The 22,707-nt window shown below is 37.2% G+C and overlaps 2 protein-coding genes across 2 annotated transcripts in view; one reads left to right on the forward strand and one right to left on the reverse strand.

Annotated features, from left to right (window-relative positions):
- Window positions 1-22,707, forward strand: part of LOC138713986 (noggin-1-like) — a 162,342-nt gene that overhangs the window by 66,958 nt on the left and 72,677 nt on the right. The window lies entirely within an intron of this gene.
- The window catches only part of LOC138713985 (uncharacterized), an 8,200-nt gene continuing 6,749 nt past the window's right edge, over window positions 21,257-22,707 (reverse strand). Inside the window, exon 4 of the mRNA XM_069846561.1 lies at window positions 21,257-21,481. Coding sequence (XP_069702662.1) covers window positions 21,317-21,481 — 165 coding nt within the window. The 3' untranslated portion in view covers window positions 21,257-21,316. The remainder of the gene's footprint in view (window positions 21,482-22,707) is intronic.

A 22,707-nucleotide genomic window follows, 5' to 3' on the forward strand; every position in this document is an offset into this window, starting at 1 on the left:
CAGCAGTCAATCGGACGATTTTGCTTATTTTGCTTTGGCTTGAGTGGGGGAAATAAGGTGACGCCATCTGGTAAAGCACTTCGAAGCATTTTAGTTACAATGGAGTTGTGGTCAGGAGCGCAACGTGCTTATGCTGTAAAAGGATCTTACAAAATCAGCGACAGTTACGTGATCGCTCAGCGTGAATTTCGGAGATGCTGTTCCATCACCTCATGCCATCAAGACCTGGGTTCGTAACTTTGAGCTGTGAGGAATTTGTTTCCTAACCATGTTATCTCCAGACACGAGGATATCGGATGGCCGGCTAGGTCTCCCGATCTTTCAGCCTGTGACTTCCTTTTCTGGGGGTACTTGAAATCTCATGTTTTTAATGCTCCAGTACCACACACGAGTCAGGAGTTGAAACACCAAATTCGGGAAGAAACTGAACGAATTCCAGTGGCTATGCTGCAAAGAGTAGTGAGTAATGTTAGGAAATGACTTACCGAGTGCGTACAGAGGGATGGTGGTCATTTGCAGGACGTTATTTTCGCAAAAATAAGGACTGTTCATTCAGTTAAATTGCTTGTAAACTAAATGCTTGTATGTATACTCTGTGTTCGTCTGTGATAAAGGTGAATAAATTTGGTCATTCACCCATGATAACGTTTTCAAAATCACCCGATTCATTGCCGCACCTGTATATGAGCTAACGACTACAACGTGAACTTACAATTAGTATGAAGAAAACTTGAAGTTTTTTTTTTCATGAAAAGGGGAGGGGGGGAAAAGACTACAGCCATTCCAGGCAAACTGGGGATTCCAATGAAAAAGTCTTTTTCAGAAATATTTGTTTATTAGTGTAAGATATAAGCTCTAAATTCAAATACTCTGTTTTATTTTCAAAAGGAAAATATTTTGAAAGTTTTATGGCCATTGAATTTAAGAGGTCTTGGGCTAGGTAAAGCAGGCTTCACAAATGCTCAAAATTGCAAGCGTGCAAATACCCGTGCAACGGTGCAACGAGGTAAAGAGTACTGCTGTGAGGTATCCATCTTAGCCAGTGACCCAGTCAATTTCTTTTCCTCTTACTGAACAGTTTCAGCATGATTCTTTCTTCACCCACTTTTTTAGAACACCTTCACTTTTATTTTATCTACTCACTTCATACGCTACATTCTTCTCAATATTCATATTTGAAATGCTGCTAGACCTTTTCCTTTCCTTTGTCGTAATATTCAGTTTTTGTGCCTCATAAAATGCCACGCTCCATCCACAGAACGCACTTCACTAGTATCTTCCTTAATTCTTTCTCCAGAGGTCCGCAGAAGATGCTCCTTTCTCTATTAAAAAACTTTGTCATTGATATTCTCCTTTTGACATCCTGACAACGCTCGTGTTACTGCATACAATACACCCCAAGAATCTGAAGCTGTTCACTTGTTCTATTGGATCATTTGGAATTCACACATTTTTTTTTCTTTCGATAACCATGTCTTAGTCTTCTTTGCACGTATGGCAATACCGATAAAATTAATGGAAACTGCTCTTTTCCAGTGTCATGTGATCTCATGGATATTATTTCTTGTCGCCATAAACGAAGGCAGATGAGCTAGAGTGTGAACTCTAGACACCAGACATAGGCCTACTACAATTTAGAAAGGTCTGTAAATTTTTATAGCTCCTTGTGCTATAGAATATCTTTGAAGAATATATGTATATTCTAAATGCAAGAGAAATATATAAATTCTTTGGGGTAATGTGCAAAACATGTTTAGACCTCCCAGCTAACATATTCGAGTCTCAGTACATTTTTCTCTCTCTCCTGCCTTGGGAACATGTACGATTGGAATTCTTTGAGAAATTTCCATTTTCATTTCCACGCACGTGAAGGTGGCAGACTCATTCATTGCTCACATATGCAGACATTTGTCTGGATCGTGTTACTATTCACAGGGAAGGTAATGTGAGAACAGAGCGATCACTGTGCTAAAGCAAGACGTCAACGATTCCATTGTTTTGTTTACTGCTTTATGCAAATAGCAAGTAGATTGATGCTCCCTCATGAAAACGAAAAACGTTGCAAGAATTCGTTGTTAGATACAGTGAGCAAAATTGAATTAGTAATTCCTCTCCCTAGTGGGATTTGAGTGTGTTTTTTGTTGTTTGTCTCAAGTCATTATCAAACTCTGTCCTGACTGCATGAGCAAGAATGATTGCGTTACCTTGTGTCGTACTATCTAGCTTTTACTTAATATTTAGCGAAGTGGAAATGAATCGAGTCGAAAGATACCCAATGCTTATCGTGATTTTGAGATGAGGAAGAGTAATGAAAAGATGCCGAGAAGGAAAATGAAACTGAAACTAAGGATGCTAAACTAATGACAATGAGAATGAGAAGTACATACTTTTCTCCAACCTTATAATGAGGCGGAAGAGAGATGAGGATGATGAAGAGGAGTGGATAAAGGTGGTGAGATTCTGCATAGAATATACAGAGGAGTAGGGGAAGGAAGCGAAGTTCGAGGAGGTTGAAATTAATGGAGAGGATATTGTGGAGCAGCGGGACGATGAAAGGAATGAATATGAATTTGCGGATGATGAGGATGATGAGTGGAAAGATGAGACTGAAGGTCAAACCTGCAGTGTGAAAAATGAGGCAGAGGATGAAGGTGAAGCAAATAATAAAAAGGAGGACTAGGCGAAGGATGAAGATGTGGATGATGGGGCGGAGGAAGAAAATGAGGATGATGAGACGGAGGATGAGCATCAAGATGATGAGGCGGAGGATGAAAATGAGGATGATGAGACGGAGGATGAAAATGAGGATGATGAGGTGGAGGATGAAAATGAGGATGATGAGGCGGAGGATGAGCATCAAGATGATGAGGCGGAGGATGAAAATGAGGATGATGAGACGGAGGATGAAAATGAGGATGATGAGACGGAGGATGAGCATCAAGATGATGAGGCGGAGGATGAAAATGAGGATGATGAGACGGAGGATGAAAATGAGGATGATGAGGTGGAGGATGAAAATGAGGATGATGAGGCGGAGGATGAGCATCAAGATGATGAGGCGGAGGATGAAAATGAGGATGATGAGACGGAGGATGAAAATGAGGATGATGAGGTGGAGGATGAAAATGAGGATGATGAGGCGGAGGATGAGCATCAAGATGATGAGGCGGAGGATGAAAATGAGGATGATGAAGCGGAGGATGAAAATGAGGATGATGAGGTGGAGGATGAAAATGAGGATGATGAAGCGGAGGAAGAAAATGAGGATGATGAGGTGGAGGATGAAAATGAGGATGATGAAGCGGAGGATGAAAATGAGAATGATGAGGTGGAGGATGAAAATGAGGATGATGAGGTGGAGGATGAAAATGAGGATGATGAGGCGGAGGATGAAAATGAGGATGATGAGGCGGAGGATGAAAATGAGGATGATGAGGCGGAGGATGAAAATGAGGATGATGAGGTGGAGGATGAAAATGAGGATGATGAGGCGGAGGATGAAAATGAGGATGATGAGGCGGAGGATGAAAATGAGGATGATGAGGTGGAGGATGAAAATGAGGATGATGAGGCGGAGGATGAAAATGAGGATGATGAGGCGGAGGATGAAAATGAGGATGATGAGGCGGAGGATGAAAATGAGGATGATGAGGTGGAGGATGAAAATGAGGATGATGAGGTGGAGGATGAAAATAAGGACGATGAGGTGGAGGATGAAAATGAGGATGATGAGGTGGAGGATGAAAATGAGGATGATGAGGTGGAGGATGAAAATGAGGATGATGAGGTGGAGGATGAAAATGAGGATGATGAGGCGGAGGATGAAAATGAGGATGATGAGGTGGAGGATGAAAATGAGGATGATGAGGTGGAGGATGAAAATGAGGATGATGAGGTGGAGGATGAAAATGAGGATGATGAGGCGGAGGATGAAAATGAGGATGATGAGGTGGAGGATGAAAATGAGGATGATGAGGCGGAGAATGAAGATAAGGATGATGAGACGAGGGATGAAGATGAGGATGATGAGGCGGAGAATGAAGATAAGGATGATGAGACGAGGAATGAAGATGAGGATGATGAGGTGGAGGATGAAAATGAGGATGATGAGGCGGAGAATGAAGATAAGGATGATGAGACGAGGGATGAAGATGAGGATGATGAGGCGGAGAATGAAGATAAGGATGATGAGACGAGGAATGAAGATGAGGATGATGAGGCGGAGGATGAAAATGATGAGAAGGAAGATGAAGATGAGACGGAAGATGAAAATCAAGTTGATGAGGCGGAGGATGAAAATGAGTATGATGTAGCGGAGGATAAAAATGAGGATGATGAGGTGGAAGATGAAAATAATGATGACAGGGAGGATGAAAATGAGGATGATGACGCGGAGGATGAAAATAATGATGACGCGAAGGATTAAAATGTGAATGATGACGCGGAGGATAAAAATGAGGTTGATGAGGCGTAGAACAACATGAGGATAGATCTTAGGATGATGATGAGGTTGATGAGTTGGAAGGTGAAGATGAGAATGATGAGGTGGAGATGAAGATGTGGATGATGAGGCGGGAAATAAAGGTAATGATGATGAGAAGGAAGATGAAGATGAAGATGATGAGGCGCAGGATGAAGATGAAGATGATGATGTGGAGGATGAAGATGATGAGGCGCAGGATGAAGATGAAGATGATGATGTGGAGGATGAAGATGATGAGACGCAGGATGAAGATGAAGATGATGATGTGGAGGATGAAGATGATGAGGCGCAGGATGAAGATGAAGATGATGATGTGGAGGATGAAGATGATGAAGCGGAGGTTGAAGTTGAGAATGGTGATGTGGAGGGTGGAAATGAGGATGATGAGGATGATGAGGCGGAAGATGAAAATTAGGATGATGAGGCTGAGGGTGAAAATGAGGTTAATGAGGCGGAAGATGAGGTGTAGGATGATGAGAATTATGAGATAACGGATGAAGGTGATGAGGTGGGGAGTGAAGATGGTATCATGAAGCGCAGAGTGAAGTTAACAATGATGAAAAAAAGAATAACAAGAAGTTTGAGACGGAGGATCCAAGTGAAAAAATTCATAAGGTGGTGGATGAATTAAATTATGAGGAGAATCGTGAAGATTGTGGTGGTGTAAGAATGTGTTTTATCCAATTTATGAAATGTCGATTAGTAGCGCACGACAAAACACTGTTTAACGTGCTGATGTTTGATGTGAAAAGCCTTCATTTCAATCTCTGAAGTTTGATATCCTCAACTGACACATTACTCAATTCTTTTAAGAAAATAAGATAAATATTTGCTATAAAACTTTATTGTTTCCTTTCCAATTCCGGTCCTGATAATTACTACGTTTTTATGGAGTATTCAAATCGATTTGAATACGTTTACCGTGCTGAATATGGTCCCACCGAACCATGTTTTCATGCAATTTTCAATACGTATTGAAATCGATTTGAATACGGAAGTTGAAGTTCAGAAAGTAGATAAGTTGGTTAACATGTCACCGACATGTTAGCAGGTTGGTCACCCTGTAGGCCGTAGCTATAAACAATGTTGTGTTTTCTTAATGAAGCGCTTGAAAACTTAATATTCTGGCTGTTAATGAAGAATGGTAATATTGACTTTTAGGAAAATACAAAATATTGTATATTGTAACACGACTTTTCAACTTACCATACATAGGGTTACCATCCGTCCGGCAAAAGAGGACATGTCCTCTTTTTTAACCATTTTATCCTGTCCGACAGGCATTTTAAAAAAAATTGAAATGTTCGGCATTTCGCATTTCAACTAGAATTAATGTGAATATTGAATAATGTGCGATATTATGCATAGAATATCTAAACAAATGGTGAAAGCCTATGAAAGGATTTAACTGCTTTCAATTGTTGAAGCTGGAGCACATAAAAACATAAAATATGATGACCTATTGAAATGCATTGAATTCTTACACTTTAAAAATGTCACTATTCATGATTCTAAGCTATTTTATCAATTTTGTTCTGCAATATACAAAGATATGCCAATCAAGTTATTTTGGACAAAGATTTAAGTTTAGATAAACAATGGTGCAAATTCTTCAAATTCCAATAGTTCTGCGAGCACTGAAACTTACTCAACACTCTTAAAAATATGTCAATTCTATTTATCTCAAGTCACAATGGAAGTGTCGAGAGAATATTTTCCCTAATATCTGCTCAATGGACAAAAGAACGAAATCGCATGCTAACGGAGACAGTCAGAGGTATCATCGTGGTGAAATATAATTTCAACGACATGTCCTGTGAACACTTCCATAGTTATTTGTTACAAGATATAAGTTTATCTCTTCAGACTCTTGTGCACCGATAAGTAGGGTACAGATGTAATAATGATCCAGCAACTAGTGAGAAAACTAAGGTGAGCCATTGTTTTTATCTTTAATTTTGTTCATACCAATTTTTGGAAAGTCCTCCTTTTTTCAGCAATGTCCTCTTATTTTAGATTCCAAGTCTTCCTATAGAATTTCTTCTCATGGTAACCCTAACCATACATAATTACTGACAAAACATTACACTTCAAACAAATGACGATCGTTCACGCGCTTAGCGCATCGAGATCGTTTTGAATACGATACGCGTTTTCGTGAAATTCAATCCGATTCACTTTTTACGTGTATTGACCTTGAGACTCAGACCGTTTTGAATCTCTCTTTTCATTAAAGTTTCAATACTATAAGCGTATTCAAATCGATTCTAATACTCCATGGAAACGTAGTAAATACATATAACTAGGGACAGGATTTTTATGTAATATCAAGGTGTGAAATATGTACATATTTATGTAAGAAAAATAAGCTGAATATGTACCAAAATATGTAGAATCATGAAAATATAATATCAATATCTGGCAGGTATAGGATAGGTAAGACTGTCCAGTTATGATTTCATAGAGCACCCGACTTTTTTACCGCACACTTGACATATTAGGTTTTCCATCTGTAGTGAAAGCTTCGTCCATCGCTATTTTTGTCGTTAGGGTTGAAGATACAGGGGCCATTTTAGTTAGTTAAAAGCAGTAGATAAACTCACTTGCACTATATAGTGTAAGTACTAAAACTAGAGAACTGAGTGAAATGAATGACACAACAGTACTGGAAGCACTGTTTCGCTTTACTGGATTAGGAGAAAATAAGAGGAGATATGGGACACATGCATTTTAGCTGCTCCCTGTAAGAAACAAAGTACCTACTGAAACCTCAAACTATAGGCATTTACAAACTTTTGTTTGAAAAGTGACATTCCTGTCTCATTCAGAAGGGTAGGATTATTCCAGCGGAGAACCTTACTTTCCAATTGCTCTTAAAATCCCATTTCCTAAAGGTCTACTAAGGTCAGGAGGTCAAGCAATAATCTGAAAAGCTATTTATTTTATTCTTTCAACATATTTCCAGTTTGTTCCTTCACTCCAGCTTCTTTTCAAAAGTTGGCTACTTTATTGCGGCTCATGTCAGACTTGACACGGGTTTTCCCTGGAAGGATTAGGAAGAGGGTGGGTAAGATTGCAAATTGCTTGGGAACGGCTTGTTAAGACGTGTGCAGAACAATTATAGTTGGAGACAAATCATGTCGTCCTCGTCCCACCCCACCGCATGAAAGCAACGCTACTTTCTGAGTGATTTTTACAATACAAGGTAGTTGTATGAGAAAGATTGCCCTTTGTTCCCTCTATTTACAGTGGGTGGTTGTCTATTACTTTCTGGAACTAAGACGTTATGTTTCGTCCCGAAATATATCCTTTCTTGGGTAGGTAAAAAGGTTTTTTTTAAATCTGTGTATTTCAAATTGTAAACTTCCCCAGCAGAAGTTTTTCCCCCCTTTTAGAGAAGTAAAAATGAATAAAACCTCTAAATATGTAGATTTATGTAATACCAAGCCATAATATGTAATGTGGGGTAAATATGTAATAATATGTAGCATCAAATTTTAATATATTAATGGAAATTACAAGATTCGCAAAGATTTATTATTTATGTACAGTTAGGTTGAAAGGGATATAATATGTAATTACATAAAAATCCGGTCCCTACATATTATAACCTTTGCATGACGTCTCCATGGAGACTGCAATCTTGATGGGCGTTAGAATGACAATGACCCTGTCAGAAATTAACAACTACAGCCGTTGACCCAGACGAAGCTCTATCGAATTTCTGACCACGACAGAGATCGGAGATTGAATCTCGAGTGCATCCTATGAAGTTCTCACATCGCCATTGTTTCATGTGGACTCGGGCCTGCTCGGGAGGGCGCCAAGGTCCAGGTAGCCAAACACTGAGTCAGCACCATCTCCGGCTGGCTATATCCACATATTGACATCAGAGCAGTCTTCAAGGGCGCCATGACGAATTGCAGCGTGCGTTCGCCCGGCTGGCCGGCACCCACGCTTCACTCGGGGATGCCACTGACATCACGAAACTGGTTGGTTGACATGCAGTGGGTCTTGTTTGTTTTGTTTCAACATTTCACTCCTATCGGACGTGTTGGCTCACAGCACAACGTGACTCTCGGTGCGTCGGGGTCTCGAGTTCGACATCGGCCTGCCATCCTCATTACTAGGGTTGCCATAATTTTGGATACAAAAATACGGACAGTTTCCTTTTCCCTAAAATTAGGGATATTACAGTAAAAGCCCGATATAGCGCGGAAGTTGGGGTGACACACTTAATAGGGTGGAGTGAAAATATGAAGTTTATGGAAACAAAATGTAATACCAGGTAAAAGTTGTGGGGTGATATCATAAAGAATAATGTAAACTATATTTTCTCTAGATTAATATTTAGTCTAGAGCAGAGTTTCTCAAACTTCTTTGAAGTAGGGACCACTTTTTAAGTCAGAACAGTTCCGCGGACCACCTTACTCTTGTTCCCTTCGAAAGCAAATTTACCATTTTTGTAGTATATTTTAATACCAGTATACTTATATTTTAAAATAGAATTAATTAATTATAATACTTTTGTAATTATATTTATTTTTGTAGCCAATCACTAGTAACTTATAACAAATTATGTGCATTGTTGATTCATCGCTTGCCTGTTGGCAGTTAGTTGTTTCAAATCCTTCTTACGCTAGTAGTTGTCCATGTCTGTGTTAAATAGTGCTCATTATAAATAATGGAAAACTGACTTCGATCCGGATCTTTGAAAAGAAAGGAACATGAAGATATTTCTTATTTGTGTCATCCGTTTGATTTTACTTGCATTTATCTGCAACCCGATTTTAGCGGCTCCTTGTTCCAGATCTTTATACACTTCTGTTACTGTCAACGATCGTCCCATAGCATCCAAGTCATCTGCGTATCCTACTATTTGAACGCTCTTGTAAAATAAAGTGCTGTTAGGGTCTATATCTGTCTGTGTTATCACCCAATGTAAAGCAAGATTGAAGAGCATTGGTGCTAGAGCATCCCCTTGTTTCAACCCATTATCAATATTAAATTGTTCTGTTGAACCACCATATATCTTCACTTGAGCCTTGGTTTCTGCCATGGTCATCTTGACGAGTCTGATTATCTTTGGATGTATCCCTTGATGAATCATAATTTTGTATAATCCTTGTCTATTAATGCTGTCATAAGCCGTTCTGGTTCTCGTTTCCGGTTTATTGTGCACAAGCTTTAACAGCGCATTCTGCATTGAGATGTAATACACAGCATCCACTTTCATGCTGCCGTTGATTGTCTAATGTTATTTAAATCAGTTTTCGGGCATGGGAAACTGCGGCCCGGACCACCGTGTATTAATTTATGCGGGTCGTAATGCAATAAATACCGAAGACGCGGCTTAAAGTGTGAGGTAACTATTTCTCTGAAGTTTTGCGCCAGTGTTATAGGTAGTTACTGCACTCAGTCACACAACTAATGCAACGGCACGATTTCATTTCTCTGGAAGTCATAAAAACTGGAGCGAAGGCTTGCATGATGACCTGCGCGACTTAGCAGAGCCTTCCGAAGATTCTTCCACCTTTGGCATTAAAGCATTGTCAACAGAAGAACAAAGGAGCCCAATTCGTCTATGCCAGTGCAGTGGCTCCCAACCATTTGAGTGTCACGGACCCCTTAAAGTTCATACTTCAATTTGGCAGATCCCAAAAATATTTTGCACAATTTAGGCCCTTAAGCATGTTCTACTCTCTAAATATTTGCAATTAATTAAGCATCCTTAATAAAATGGTCATGGACATTACGATGTAGAGAAACTACTAGTTTTCATGTTTTAAAGCGACGAAACAGGAAGTAGTTATATAGGCGAGGGATGAGTACGGGCTAGAGGGGTAGCTTGTACAGCGTTGCAACACTGAGTGAGAACGTAACTTTTCACTGGCGTTTACAATAGAAAAATTCGTCTGCTAGGAAAAAACTGGCAATACAATGTCAACCGATATCCTCTTGTTCGCCGGGACATTGTTCCCAAACATACAGTATGGCGGCAGGCCAAGTGTGTTATATGCAGTGATCTCAACATTATAGTATAGAGCTCAATGGTTAGGCTATATGTAGTTTCTTTCGTGTTCTGTATCATTGTGCTGTTATTGCGAGTGTAAAAGTGTTACTAACACTGTAATTAAAAGAAGCATGTAATCTCATGAATGCTTCAACATGAAAAGGAAGCGAAGAATATGAAGAAGGTGGAAATATAATCTATATATGTGGCAAACGAACCTCTACTGACGGCATCATGATGTCACTTCCTGTTTAGTCGCTTCATAAGGTGGAAACTAGTATAGAATCATACGGAGAAGAATGGAGCGTGTGAAATGGGCAGACAGAATAAGAAATGAAGCTGTGCTAGAAAGAGTGGGTGGAGAAAGAATAATGCTGAAACTGATCAGAAAAAGAAAAAGGAATTGGCTAGGTCACTGGCTGAGAAGAAACTGCTTACTGAAGGATGTACTAGACCAGTGATATTGAATTTTTTTTTGCTAGCGTATCACCCCAAAAACATTTTTTTACCTTCGCATCCCTAAACTGCATTGTAATTACATAAGAAATTACTAAAGAAAATAATGAAAATATGTAAACTGCAATAATAATCAATAAATATAATAAAATATTATGTCAGCATTTTTACTTACGTAGTCACTGGGATACGTAATTCTTGATACAACCTTGCGCATCCCTTGGGGTACGCGTACCATAGATTGAATACCACAGAACTAGACATTAAGATATATGGATCCTATACGGAGACTATAATGATGGCAGAAAAAAAGAAAAGATTGAAGAATGCTAGGTTTGCAATGAAAGATATGCCCATGGGCAGAAAACTATGAATAAATTAATTAATAAAATGGTAAGCGGTATTAAATTTTAGTCTGAGCTTTTGAATATAATATAAAAGTACTCAAATACAAAGATATTTTACGTTTTATCACGCTTTACTGAGAAAAATTAAATTATCTTTTTAGACTTACCCATAAGATTGTTAATGGAAGAATTGATATTATCCTACAGTTTTGAGAAGTTTGGTTCAATTGTAGATACCCTAAATCGAAAGTTTAGCTCAACATTAAATTTACTTCTATATAGCCCACGTTCTTAAAAAATATATATATATATATATATATATATATATATATATATATATATATATAAAATGTACACTGCACGGAAGTATGTTGGCGAAAATAACATTATGTTTTGTATTGAAATTAGAAAAACATCGCGTTACATGGTCGTGCTTGCAACCAAGACTGCTAGAGGTGCATTGTAGGAAACACGATTTTTAAGCTCGAATCAGAAAATAATAAAATTCTAACAGCTGCTGCTCTTCTTTTACGGAAAGGTATTTCTGACGTGAACACGTCCTTAAAATCAGACTGATATATGGAGTAGTAGGACAAAAACGGCGATGTAACGGTATAATCTTTGCAGGGTGATTCATTCCCACATTGTAACTTCATGACTAATAACACGATTGAAATAAATGTGGTATCGGGTATACGACTACGATGCCAGCTTAAGCTTGTTCAGGTCTGTGGCCCCGACTGGCGGCCATTTTGGACCTGCGCAAAAATTATTTCCGGGCAATAGGCCTATATCTCGCGACTACGATGTGCTAGTGCCCTGATTTTGGTGTCCAACGAAAGTTATCTTCTAGATTTGCCGACACGTACTCACGTGAAACCCACGCCACACCTATTTTTTGTGACCGAAGAGTTTTCATCTATTTGTTTTTTCAAGCCTAGGAAGGAAAACATTCTCTGGATTTTGAAGTTAGTTAATCAATAATGATATTAGACAACAGTTCATCATCATTTGTTGCTAGAAAGCCACTTTGTAATCGAATTCTACATTAACAACTTAGCGACACCACAAATTAAATTTCCTTATCGTTGCTGCAATATTATCCGGAACTGTGAACACAGTTAAAGTTGAATCCTGAAAACTGGATTTAGGAAATTTAAAAAAAATAAAGCTGTCGGATATTTACGCAGGACTTGAAAACCAACAGAAGTCCTTCAGGCGATCTCATTCCTGTTAAACTCCGTGTCTCAACAGTCTGATATAAGCAAAAAATATTCCAACTAACTGAGAAAAATCAGAGACTACGATAAAGTTAAGTTTAATTAAAATATCAATTAGAAATATATCTTGTTTCCCCTGTCTTCTCTCGAATAACTCGGGTCCGCGGACCACAGTTTTGGAATCGGTGGATCCTATGCAATTTTTTGTCTTTTAGAAATGTAATTTTAAAATGAAATCCTCAACAGAATAATAAAATTTGGTCTTCAAACACATACAGATAAACAGACACAGAACCACAAATATAGAAACATTCAAACACAGACACACAAACATGCATTCACAGACACAAACGCAAGCATACACAAACAGGACATACAAACATGAACACACATACAGGCACAAGTATATAAAGATACAAACATACAAGCACACAGACACAAACACACAGATTCAAATATAGACCTTCAAACACACAGAAAAATTCATACAAACATAAAAATATACAAGTACAAGCAAAGGCCTACAAACACAAACATACACACGGACACAGAAATATAAAACATACAGACGCAGACACAAACACACATGGCAAGAAACACAAAATTATAAACACAGACACACACACACACATGCTGACACATAAACATACAAACACAGACACAAAAACATAAAATATAGATATAGACACAGAAACACTAATATAAAACTCGCAGACACAAGTAAACTATTAAAAAACACAGACACAAACATACAGACACATGAACACAAAATGATAAACACATAGAAAACAATAAACATATAAACACAGACACATAAGTACTCGAAGACAAAACACCAGACAGAAACACAAACACACAAAGACAAAATCACAGATACAAATGAAAAACACATAAGGCACAGAAGAAAATTACACATACAAACACACAGATGCAAATCAGTAGCGGCCGGTGATCGAAATCCTCGGTGAGGCCAGATGCAACTAGTTTAATTGCCTCCGATAGGAAATGTTTGTTTATGATATTAATTATTATTGTTATTATATTATTAATATCATTATTACTGTATTATTATTATTATTATTATTATTATTATTATTATTATTAGTCTATTCTTATTATTATCAATGAAAAATAATAATTTCACTCACCAAATAAGCTGTTATGCTCTGAGTTTCAGTGATTGTTTCAGTGTGATGAAGCAACCCATATGTGTTGAAATTCCCCTTTCTTTCTTTTCTTTTTATTTTTTTTCTTTGACAGCAACAAACAAGGCCAAGAGAAGTTTATTTTGCATCACATTACCACATAACCATTTATGTTGCCCATACCAGGATGCAATAGAAACTCGCGTTTTAAGATTATGTGTGAGAAAAATTATCAGCGATGTCGTAGGTATCTCGGTAGTCTCTCTTTTTATTCAAAACTTCCTTTCTTTCAGTATTATTTCTTCTCAAAAAAGGACTCTCTAAAAATGAATTAACTGCACCAGCATTACTTCTCTCATTTGTTTCTGTTTATATTTTCCCGAAATACATAACAACATTGGCCCACATTCACTACTGAACTACGCCCTCGCTTATATGTCATAAACTGAGACATAAGGGGAGAAATCGAGTGGGTCTCTGCCTGCCAAAGAGCTGGAATTTTGTTATTTATGGCCTAGTTAGGAAGACAAGTCACCACTGCTATTCCCACCCCACTCAACCCTTGAGGCCGGCCCATGGATGGGACGAGTGAAATCTGACCAGGCCAGACGAATTGTGCCTCAGCTACAACGTTTTAAGCGCAAACTCAAAACCCGCGAAAGGACATGAAATGCATTAAGCGAGACCCGGCACGAACGATTCTGGCCGCAGGAACAAATTTTACTGCAAAACAGGTCTATATACATCACAAGCGAGACCGGAACGAACGATCCCGGCCTCAGGAACAAATTTTACTGAAAAACAGTTCTATATACATCAAAGTTTTCAAATGCTTCTACAGCGATATATGCTTTCTTTCAAACAACTAATACATTATATGAAAACACAAAATTTGATTTCAGTTAAGCCAAGTGACTGAGGCCCGGCCTCACTTGCCTCAGTCAATCAGCCGCCACTGATGCAAATCAAAACAAACATAATAGATACAAAAGCACAAACGCAAACAGAAAGTAGCACACAAACATAAAATCACATTACCAAAAAAAAGTACATACACACACACACACACACACACACGTACTGTACAAAACGGATATAAATAAACCTGGTAATTTAAGTACAGATTGTTTATGTATGTGCATCTTCACGCGAATTGAAGTTATCTGCGGTCATATTTTAACGCAAATTTGGACAATTGCTGCGTGTTCTGTTTCAGACAGGGAGAGTCCTTTCTTGACAGACCCATGTGGACGTGGTATTGTAATTCTGTTGTCTATATTTAGGTCCACGTGCCACTGAATAAAAGGACACGCCATACCTCGTCATAATTGAATTAAAGTGCCCTGAATTCGTCTTATATTTTTTGTACTCTGACGAGCTCTTGTTGCACATTTAACGAGACCCATATATAGTTTAATAACCTCCGTGACGAAATGAGCGTCATAACATTCGTCATGGGCTGTAAATCAATTTTATGTGTAGGGACAATCTTGCTTGCAAAGAGACTTAATCCCTACGAAAGATCCCAATAATAAAACAAATTGTTACAGTACCTTCATATGCAGTGCCGAACCATTAACCTCTTGCTCCCTGAATGCTGCAATTCTTTTATTGCACTTTGCCGAGTTCCACGCTCATTACGATTACAAGCACGTAGAGAAATCGTCCAACCTGCACAAAAATTAAATATAAAATATATTAAGAGATAAAATGGGATGATAAGCACCAGATAATATTAATTCATTACATTGAATAATAATAATAATAATAATAATAATAATATTAATAATAATCCATCATCATCATCATCTTTCATGAGGTTAAATAGAGTGGTTTGTTTCTATTCATATGCAGGTTAAAACAGATCCGTCCAACATTTTCTCATTCTGGCGGTTTTTACGTCCTTAAGGGGACACTCCACTAAAAATGGCAATTTTTTTCCTAATAATTTTTCTTCGAACATATTTTGAGACCATGTTCACTATGTAAAGGACTAACAAAATCCAAATTTTGAATTCTCAAATGTTTTTGGCTTTTGATTTTTTTTCTACTTTCTTTTTTAGAAATATATTCGAACCCACGTTTTTAGTAGATCTCAATTTTTAAGCTTCCTTTTCTTGGTTACATTCACAAGACATAGAGAAAAATTTTTATGCATTCATTTTATGAAATATCTGATTTATTCACTTTAAATTTTTTTTTAAATTTTGGAAATATTTTTGTGTATGATTCATGAAAAAATATTAATAAAATAAACTAGCAACATTTCTTACAAAAATAAATGCATAGAAAGGTGCAGCTACCTCACAAATTCTTGCAGTAAAAATTTAATCCAGATTGATTAATATTTGGGATAAAAAAAGTTGGTGTTGAATAAAAAAAATAAGCTTACGGTAAAATGGATTTGAAAGTAAAATGAATATTTATGTAAGACGTATTTACTAAAATTCTCCTCCGCTACATTCATCTAGTAACTTCAGGGAGCCAACTTTAGAACAAAAAGTTAGTAGATTTGTAACCATAAATTAGTAAAAAAGAATTCTTTGATGAAAAAATAATTTTGACAGCTCTTTAAATGCCACGCCTCCTTACAGCTTTCATTAAAAATAAACATATGTTTAATCAGAATTGAACTAAATCCATTTGGGTATGAAAATATACATTCTAAAGAAGTGAAATAGCCAATAATTTTTTTTTTTTTTGGAAAACTTTCATGATTTTCAGTGGAGTTTCCCCTTAACAGTTTCTTGGCTGCACGGTCTTCCTCCATTCCAGAAAGATGTTCCAGCCAACTTTTTCTGTATTCTTCTATCTTTTCAACAGTGCTTGCAGTTCTTCTCGTATATCTATATGTCTTTTCATACCTAGGTGGAAATATCCTGTCACATTGTGCAGAAATTTCATTTCAGCTGCTTCTGTTTCCTTCAGGATCCAATTTTCTAACGCATAAAGTAACACAGGAATTAGAGTAAAGTTGCCTAATTCCGTAATACTTTTTTCACTGAATGTCATGGGATTGCGTATCTTGCGAGGAAGTTCACCGATGTCTCAAAAGTAGGCGAAAGATGCACTCTTTCGAGAAAGATGTCTGGCGCTAGTCGAACGGCAAAGCTTTGACAGACATTCAATTTTAAAAAAGTATCATGGGATTAGGGATATCACAGAAATAGGTAACTTTATCCTAAAGTAACTTCATAGAATTGGAGTTTAGTTTGTCGACTCATTGTTTTAAAATTTAAAAAATTAAAATTTCTGAGAAAAATATGAAATTTTTTAAAACTAAAATTACAAATGGCGTAATACATATTCAAAATACTTAGTCGTAATGTCCGTGTTTCTGTCCCATACAATGCTACACTCCACACAAAGCACTTCACTAGTCTCTTCCTCAGTTCTTTTTCCAGAGGTCCGCAGATGATGCTCCTTTTTCTGATTAGCACTTGGTCATCAGCAAATAAAATATCAATTGCGGTACTATTTACTTCCAAATGATAATTTAAATTAGTTCTCCATTCATTAATCACTTCGTCAATATACATGTTAAAAAGTATGAACATCATTGGATACCCTTGTCTGACCCCGCAATTGATTTCTGTATGTTCATTTTTTGAACTATGTATTTATATTGTTATTTTTTTTACCCGTATACAGTATACGATTTGCATTGCTTTTACAAAAATTTGGGGCATGTCTTTATTTAATAAGATTTTCCATAATTTGTTCCTATTGATTCTATCAAAACAATAAAATGATTTGACATAATTAATAAGAATGTTGTGTATTGTTAAAGACTGACTAGGAAATAATGTATACATTGGCAACAACTTAGCAATAGCAATAATAAAACGAGCGAGAGAAAGAAATGAAAGCAATAAAATTTACCGAAAGTACAAACATTAGGAAAACTCTTATTAAAATACACGACAGGGGCTGGAACTGTGCATCTCGACGCCCTGGGAAGTCGCTCACTAGAAGGAGAAACTAAATTTGTATAGTGAAACGCAACATTCAAATTTTCAATAAGCGTACATATTTTATTTTTATGTTTTTAAATATATCTACAAGTCCGGTCCAGTATTACGGTGCCATCCCAGAAAATCGATCGAAAAACTTTCAGACGAGTTTGTCGCGCCTATACTTTCTGAACTAAAAAAACATATTCCAATTAAGTAAACGGAGATGGACAGGCAACGGATGAATGTATGCAACGTGACCTTGAGTTGAAGCAGGTGACGTCAGCTAACGATACGCAGGAGGGGATCGCGCAGCAGCCGAGGCAATGTTAACTCGAAAATGCGAATGGTTAGCGACGGAACATTCGCTGTGATGTCAAACGATTCGTAATGAACCAGGCTATGATCTTAATTAGGCACCAATCAGCAGTCGACAAGTTAAATTGGAAAAATTCGCGAGTGAATTTGAGTGAAGCGAGAAACTTCATAATGTCGAGGCATGCAGCGAAAATGGGAACTGGCGTATAATCAATTTGTAGCAAACGATAAAATAAAGCACGATGGTTACTATAGCAACCAACATGTTTACTCTCAATGGATACAAGATTGCTCTTTCCGAGAGTATCAGCACAGGGAAGATTTACCGGAGTTTCAAGGTATCAAAGAAGAGATGGACTCATTACGAGTGACTAAGTGGTCGGAATCCGACGGAATGAGCGCCGTCTTGAATTATTAATCTACTCATCCTTTATCATATGATAACGCAGGATTCCTGCACGGAAATATCATATCGTACTTCGGTACATCATGAATATCATACGCATAAGTAATCACTGGAGACGAGAATTTCATGCACTATAAAATCCCAAAATATACATGCATTCATGCACTATTAAACTATGAAACATGCAGAATCAAGTGAAAAATATATTAAAATGTGCACTTTCATTTTTGTTCCAAATTTCTTTTTTCACTTCATTTTTTTTTTTTTTTTTTTTTTTTTTGCACAATTAACAACTAACATTTATAAATCGGTTTCTCAGATTTCTGCGCTTGTCAGTCAATGTGTTTGTAGGCAGAGAATGATCTCTCTATATCGCAAGAAGCTATGGGTGCAAACTTGAACTTCTGTCATTTAATTTTTGTTTCTTTTCTTTCTTCAATCCTGATTCCTGAAGCTAAAATAAGGAACTTAAAAATCGAGAAACTGTGTCCGCTCAAAACCATTAAAACATGCACTTAAACTGAATGTAATGTATATTATATGCATGATTAAGCTAAAAATTGCTTAAATATGCATTATCCATATTTTATCCCCAAAAAGGCCAAAACATGCAAATATGCAAGAAAAAAGTACACATATTTGGAACCAGAAAGTAATGACATGGATAAGTACTAAGTTTGAGCTATGTTCTATGTTCCTATAAAACATGCATCTGCATGGAATTCTCGTCTCTACTAATCACTTAGTGATTCAAGACGGCGCTCATTCCATTGGATCCCGGCCACTTAGTCACCGTAATGAGTACACCTCTGTGCATAGTGTGTTGGACATTGTGCCACTGTCACATATTCTGTGGCCCATTACATGAGAGTAGGCCACCAAAGAGAAACTGAGAGTTAGAACTTAAACTGAGAAAGATTCAATCCAGCATCGGAACTGGAATTCGGTGTGGCTTAGTGGATAAAGCGTCAGCACGTAGAGCCGGAGAGAATTTTTCTCCGTTTTACCCATTCTTTCGCATAAGTTTCATAAAGATATGCAGCTCTGATATAAATATGCATTTGCATATACTACGTCTCATCACTATTTCTGATACACAACACAACGGATGGTTTGTGAGCGTCAGTATTTGCTGATGAATCAGAAGACTCAGGAGGTGCCAAGTGTCCTCGACGGGTCTGCGCTTCTCAACACCACGTCGTCAGGTTTATTCACAGAAGTGTGAACTGTCATGACGAAATAGTCACATTTTCAAGGAAATGTTAGTAATAATAAAATTATAAGTATGACTGCGGGATTAAAGTGCGCGGAGTCGAAATGTCATACGTCTGTATCCTGTGCGTCCAACGTGATTTTAACAGCGAGTTAAGACGTCCTGTTATCCGAAAGGCTAAAGCAGCGATAGGTAGATTTCTGCACTGCGTGCATGGACTATGTAAGACTAAGAGATACCATTTCACGTGAGAATCGGTTGAGGATGTCCGAGTTATTTTGAAGGTAGGAAATGAAGTAAAACCTCTCTCGCACGCGCACACAGTACCTAGTCAAGATTAGCCTGGCGTAACGAGTAGGCGAGCCTTCTGGGTATTACCCTGATGTAGTTCCGAAGCGCTGGAAATGTCAGGTTCCAGACACGGTAGATTACCCAAAAGTCTAATTCTGACCTCAAGTTATTTACTTACAAAACTTACAATTGGCTTTTAAAGAACCCGCAGGTTCATTGCCGCCCTCACGTAAGCCCACCATTGGTTCCTCTCCTGAGCAAGATTAATCCAGTCTCTATCATCATATCCCACCTCCCTCAAATCCATTTTATTATTATTCTCTCATTACATCTCGGCCTTCGCAAAGGTCCTTTTCCCCTCCGGCCTCCCAACTAACACTCTATAAGCATTTCTGGATTCGCTCATACGTGCCACATGCCCTGCCCATCTCAAACGTGTGGATATAATGTTCCTAATTATGTCACGTGAAGAATACAATGCGTGCAGTTCTGCGTTGTGTAACTTTCTCCATTCTCCTGTAACTTCATCCCTCTTAGCTCCAAATATTTTTCTAAGAATCTTATTCTCACACACTCTTAATCTATGCTATGAAAGTAGTTTTATTGACGAAATCAACCTAAAACAAGCTATTCTAAACAGAAAAAGATGTTTTTTGTACTCCAGCATTATAAATAGTATTCATCATTAGTGAAAATCGTGTATAATATGCCACATTATCGTACCAGGGCCATAAAATATTACCATGCCAACTAAAACGTTATGACTTCTATTATAACGGCATAACTTGTGCTATAAATGTAATATTATGAAGCGATTTACCATGCTATAAAATTTAATACATCACGTTGTCATAGCAACCTCTTTCTGCATAGACATAGACCATGAAATCTAACTACCAATCATTACAAATCTGATATTTTTTATTAATTGTTTTATAATGCTGTAGTACAAAAAATAACGTATGGAACACGTTTATAATGTTATACAGTTATTGCATTCGTCAAATTTAGGAAACTCGTTTCGCTCGTTCCCTAAAAATTGACTCGTGCCATAAATTATAACATTATTAACTTGTTACATAATATACTATTTATGTATCTGATATGTCTATGTTGCCTGAATTTCGCTTCTATTGCGCGCACAGTTAACAGATAAATAGGTGGATGATTTGGATGAATTTAATTAAAAAATGTGCACACCTCTTGTTGTGTATGTCTTCTGTCATCAAATTCTATCATCGTTAGAATTTCAATTTTGTCATTGAGAAAGTACTTCCCACGCATCGAGGATAGAATATCGATATATCGAAATTATCGAGGATCCAACTCTAGTAAATATCTATAGAAATGAGCAAAACGGTTCTAAGTATACATGAAACACAGAATAAGAAACAAAATGTTAATGCTGCATGCGGTTTATTTGGCTTAATTCATCGTACAGAAAATACAGTGTGTTACACAGTGGGTAATGTTATTGATTCTGAATTGTCTTGTCTTCGATCTTCCAGTTGAGCTCTAGCATGTAGATCATCGTTTCGTTCTGTTTCACCGAGAACACAGCACGATAGTTCCCACGAGGAATATCTTTGCTGATATTGCTTGTATTTGCGATGCTATTTTCGATGAAATAGTTACCCTGAAAAACAAAAGGAGAACATTTTTTTTTTAAATTATGTGTAGTGAATATTGGAGAGTTTGCAAAATCTCGAGTATTCAGCAAATACTTCGTATTTTTTTAATCATTTCCCATTCTGTTTTTGATATCCTTTGTAACTGTATCCCCACAGAGACATATAAAAATACACACTACAGGTCTTTATTTATAAATCTTGTCCGCTCACGCGGTGTTTTACGTCTCGGCTACTAAGCATGCAGCAGCCGGCGTCGCCCCTACTTCAGCTCCGCTTCCAAAAACTTGTATAAAATCGTACCTTATACAAGATGCTGGAAATGTCGTCCTCCCTCGGCAAAACAGCCGTTGTATCGAAAAAACACATTCTGATTGACACGATTAAAATCTGCCACTATGATGTTTCTGATTTAATTTTGTAAACTTTGTGAATTTTTTTGAGTACATTTAAGTTTTGCGCCAATTTCGTCTAGTGTTCCTGTGTTAAAACTCTACGTTTTCACTTTTTTTTTTTTTTTGCGCTGAACCGGAAGATAGAAATTTTTGCATGATAGGGCTTTTAGTGAATTCTTGTTTTGGAAGAAGACAATTGATCAGAAAATGTCTGAATAAATTCCGCACGTGCATGACGAACTAATTCATATTTAAAATAACTTTTTCACAGAAAATTCGTTGCTCTATACTAAGAATCAACTGTCTAACATTTTCGCGAATGAATGTATAGGCCTACTGTCATGAGACGGTCAGAGAACAGGTTCAGATATGTAGGCTATTGTCGGGCAACGGGTGGTGAAGTGAAATTAAACTACTGGAGTTGCATGAGCGGTAGCCCAGACGTAAAACACTGAGTGAACGGATAAGATTTATATAAATAAAGCTCTGTATAATAGCTTGTATAATAGGTGATCTGTATGAAAAGTTTTAGAATATTACTAAACAACTATAAATTTGTAATTGATATTTTCTCAAATCATGGCTCTGGCTCCAAAGGAAATTTTCATAGAAATACACACACTCGACGTTCCAGATTTCTTAATAATCCAAATTTATCATTTGTTCGGCCATATTTACTTCGCAGTTTTTCGTATTGTGTAACAAATATCAGATATAACGCGAGGGATTATTCAGGTAACAATTTGTTTCAAACTAGTCATTATTCAGAATTGAAATTTCCATAGAAAGAAAATATAAAGATATGAATTCCAGACTAGGACCACATAAGTTGGACAATT

Source organism: Periplaneta americana, chromosome 14 (genome assembly GCF_040183065.1).
Source record: "Periplaneta americana isolate PAMFEO1 chromosome 14, P.americana_PAMFEO1_priV1, whole genome shotgun sequence".
In the NCBI taxonomy this organism is placed as follows: Eukaryota; Metazoa; Arthropoda; class Insecta; order Blattodea; family Blattidae; genus Periplaneta; species Periplaneta americana.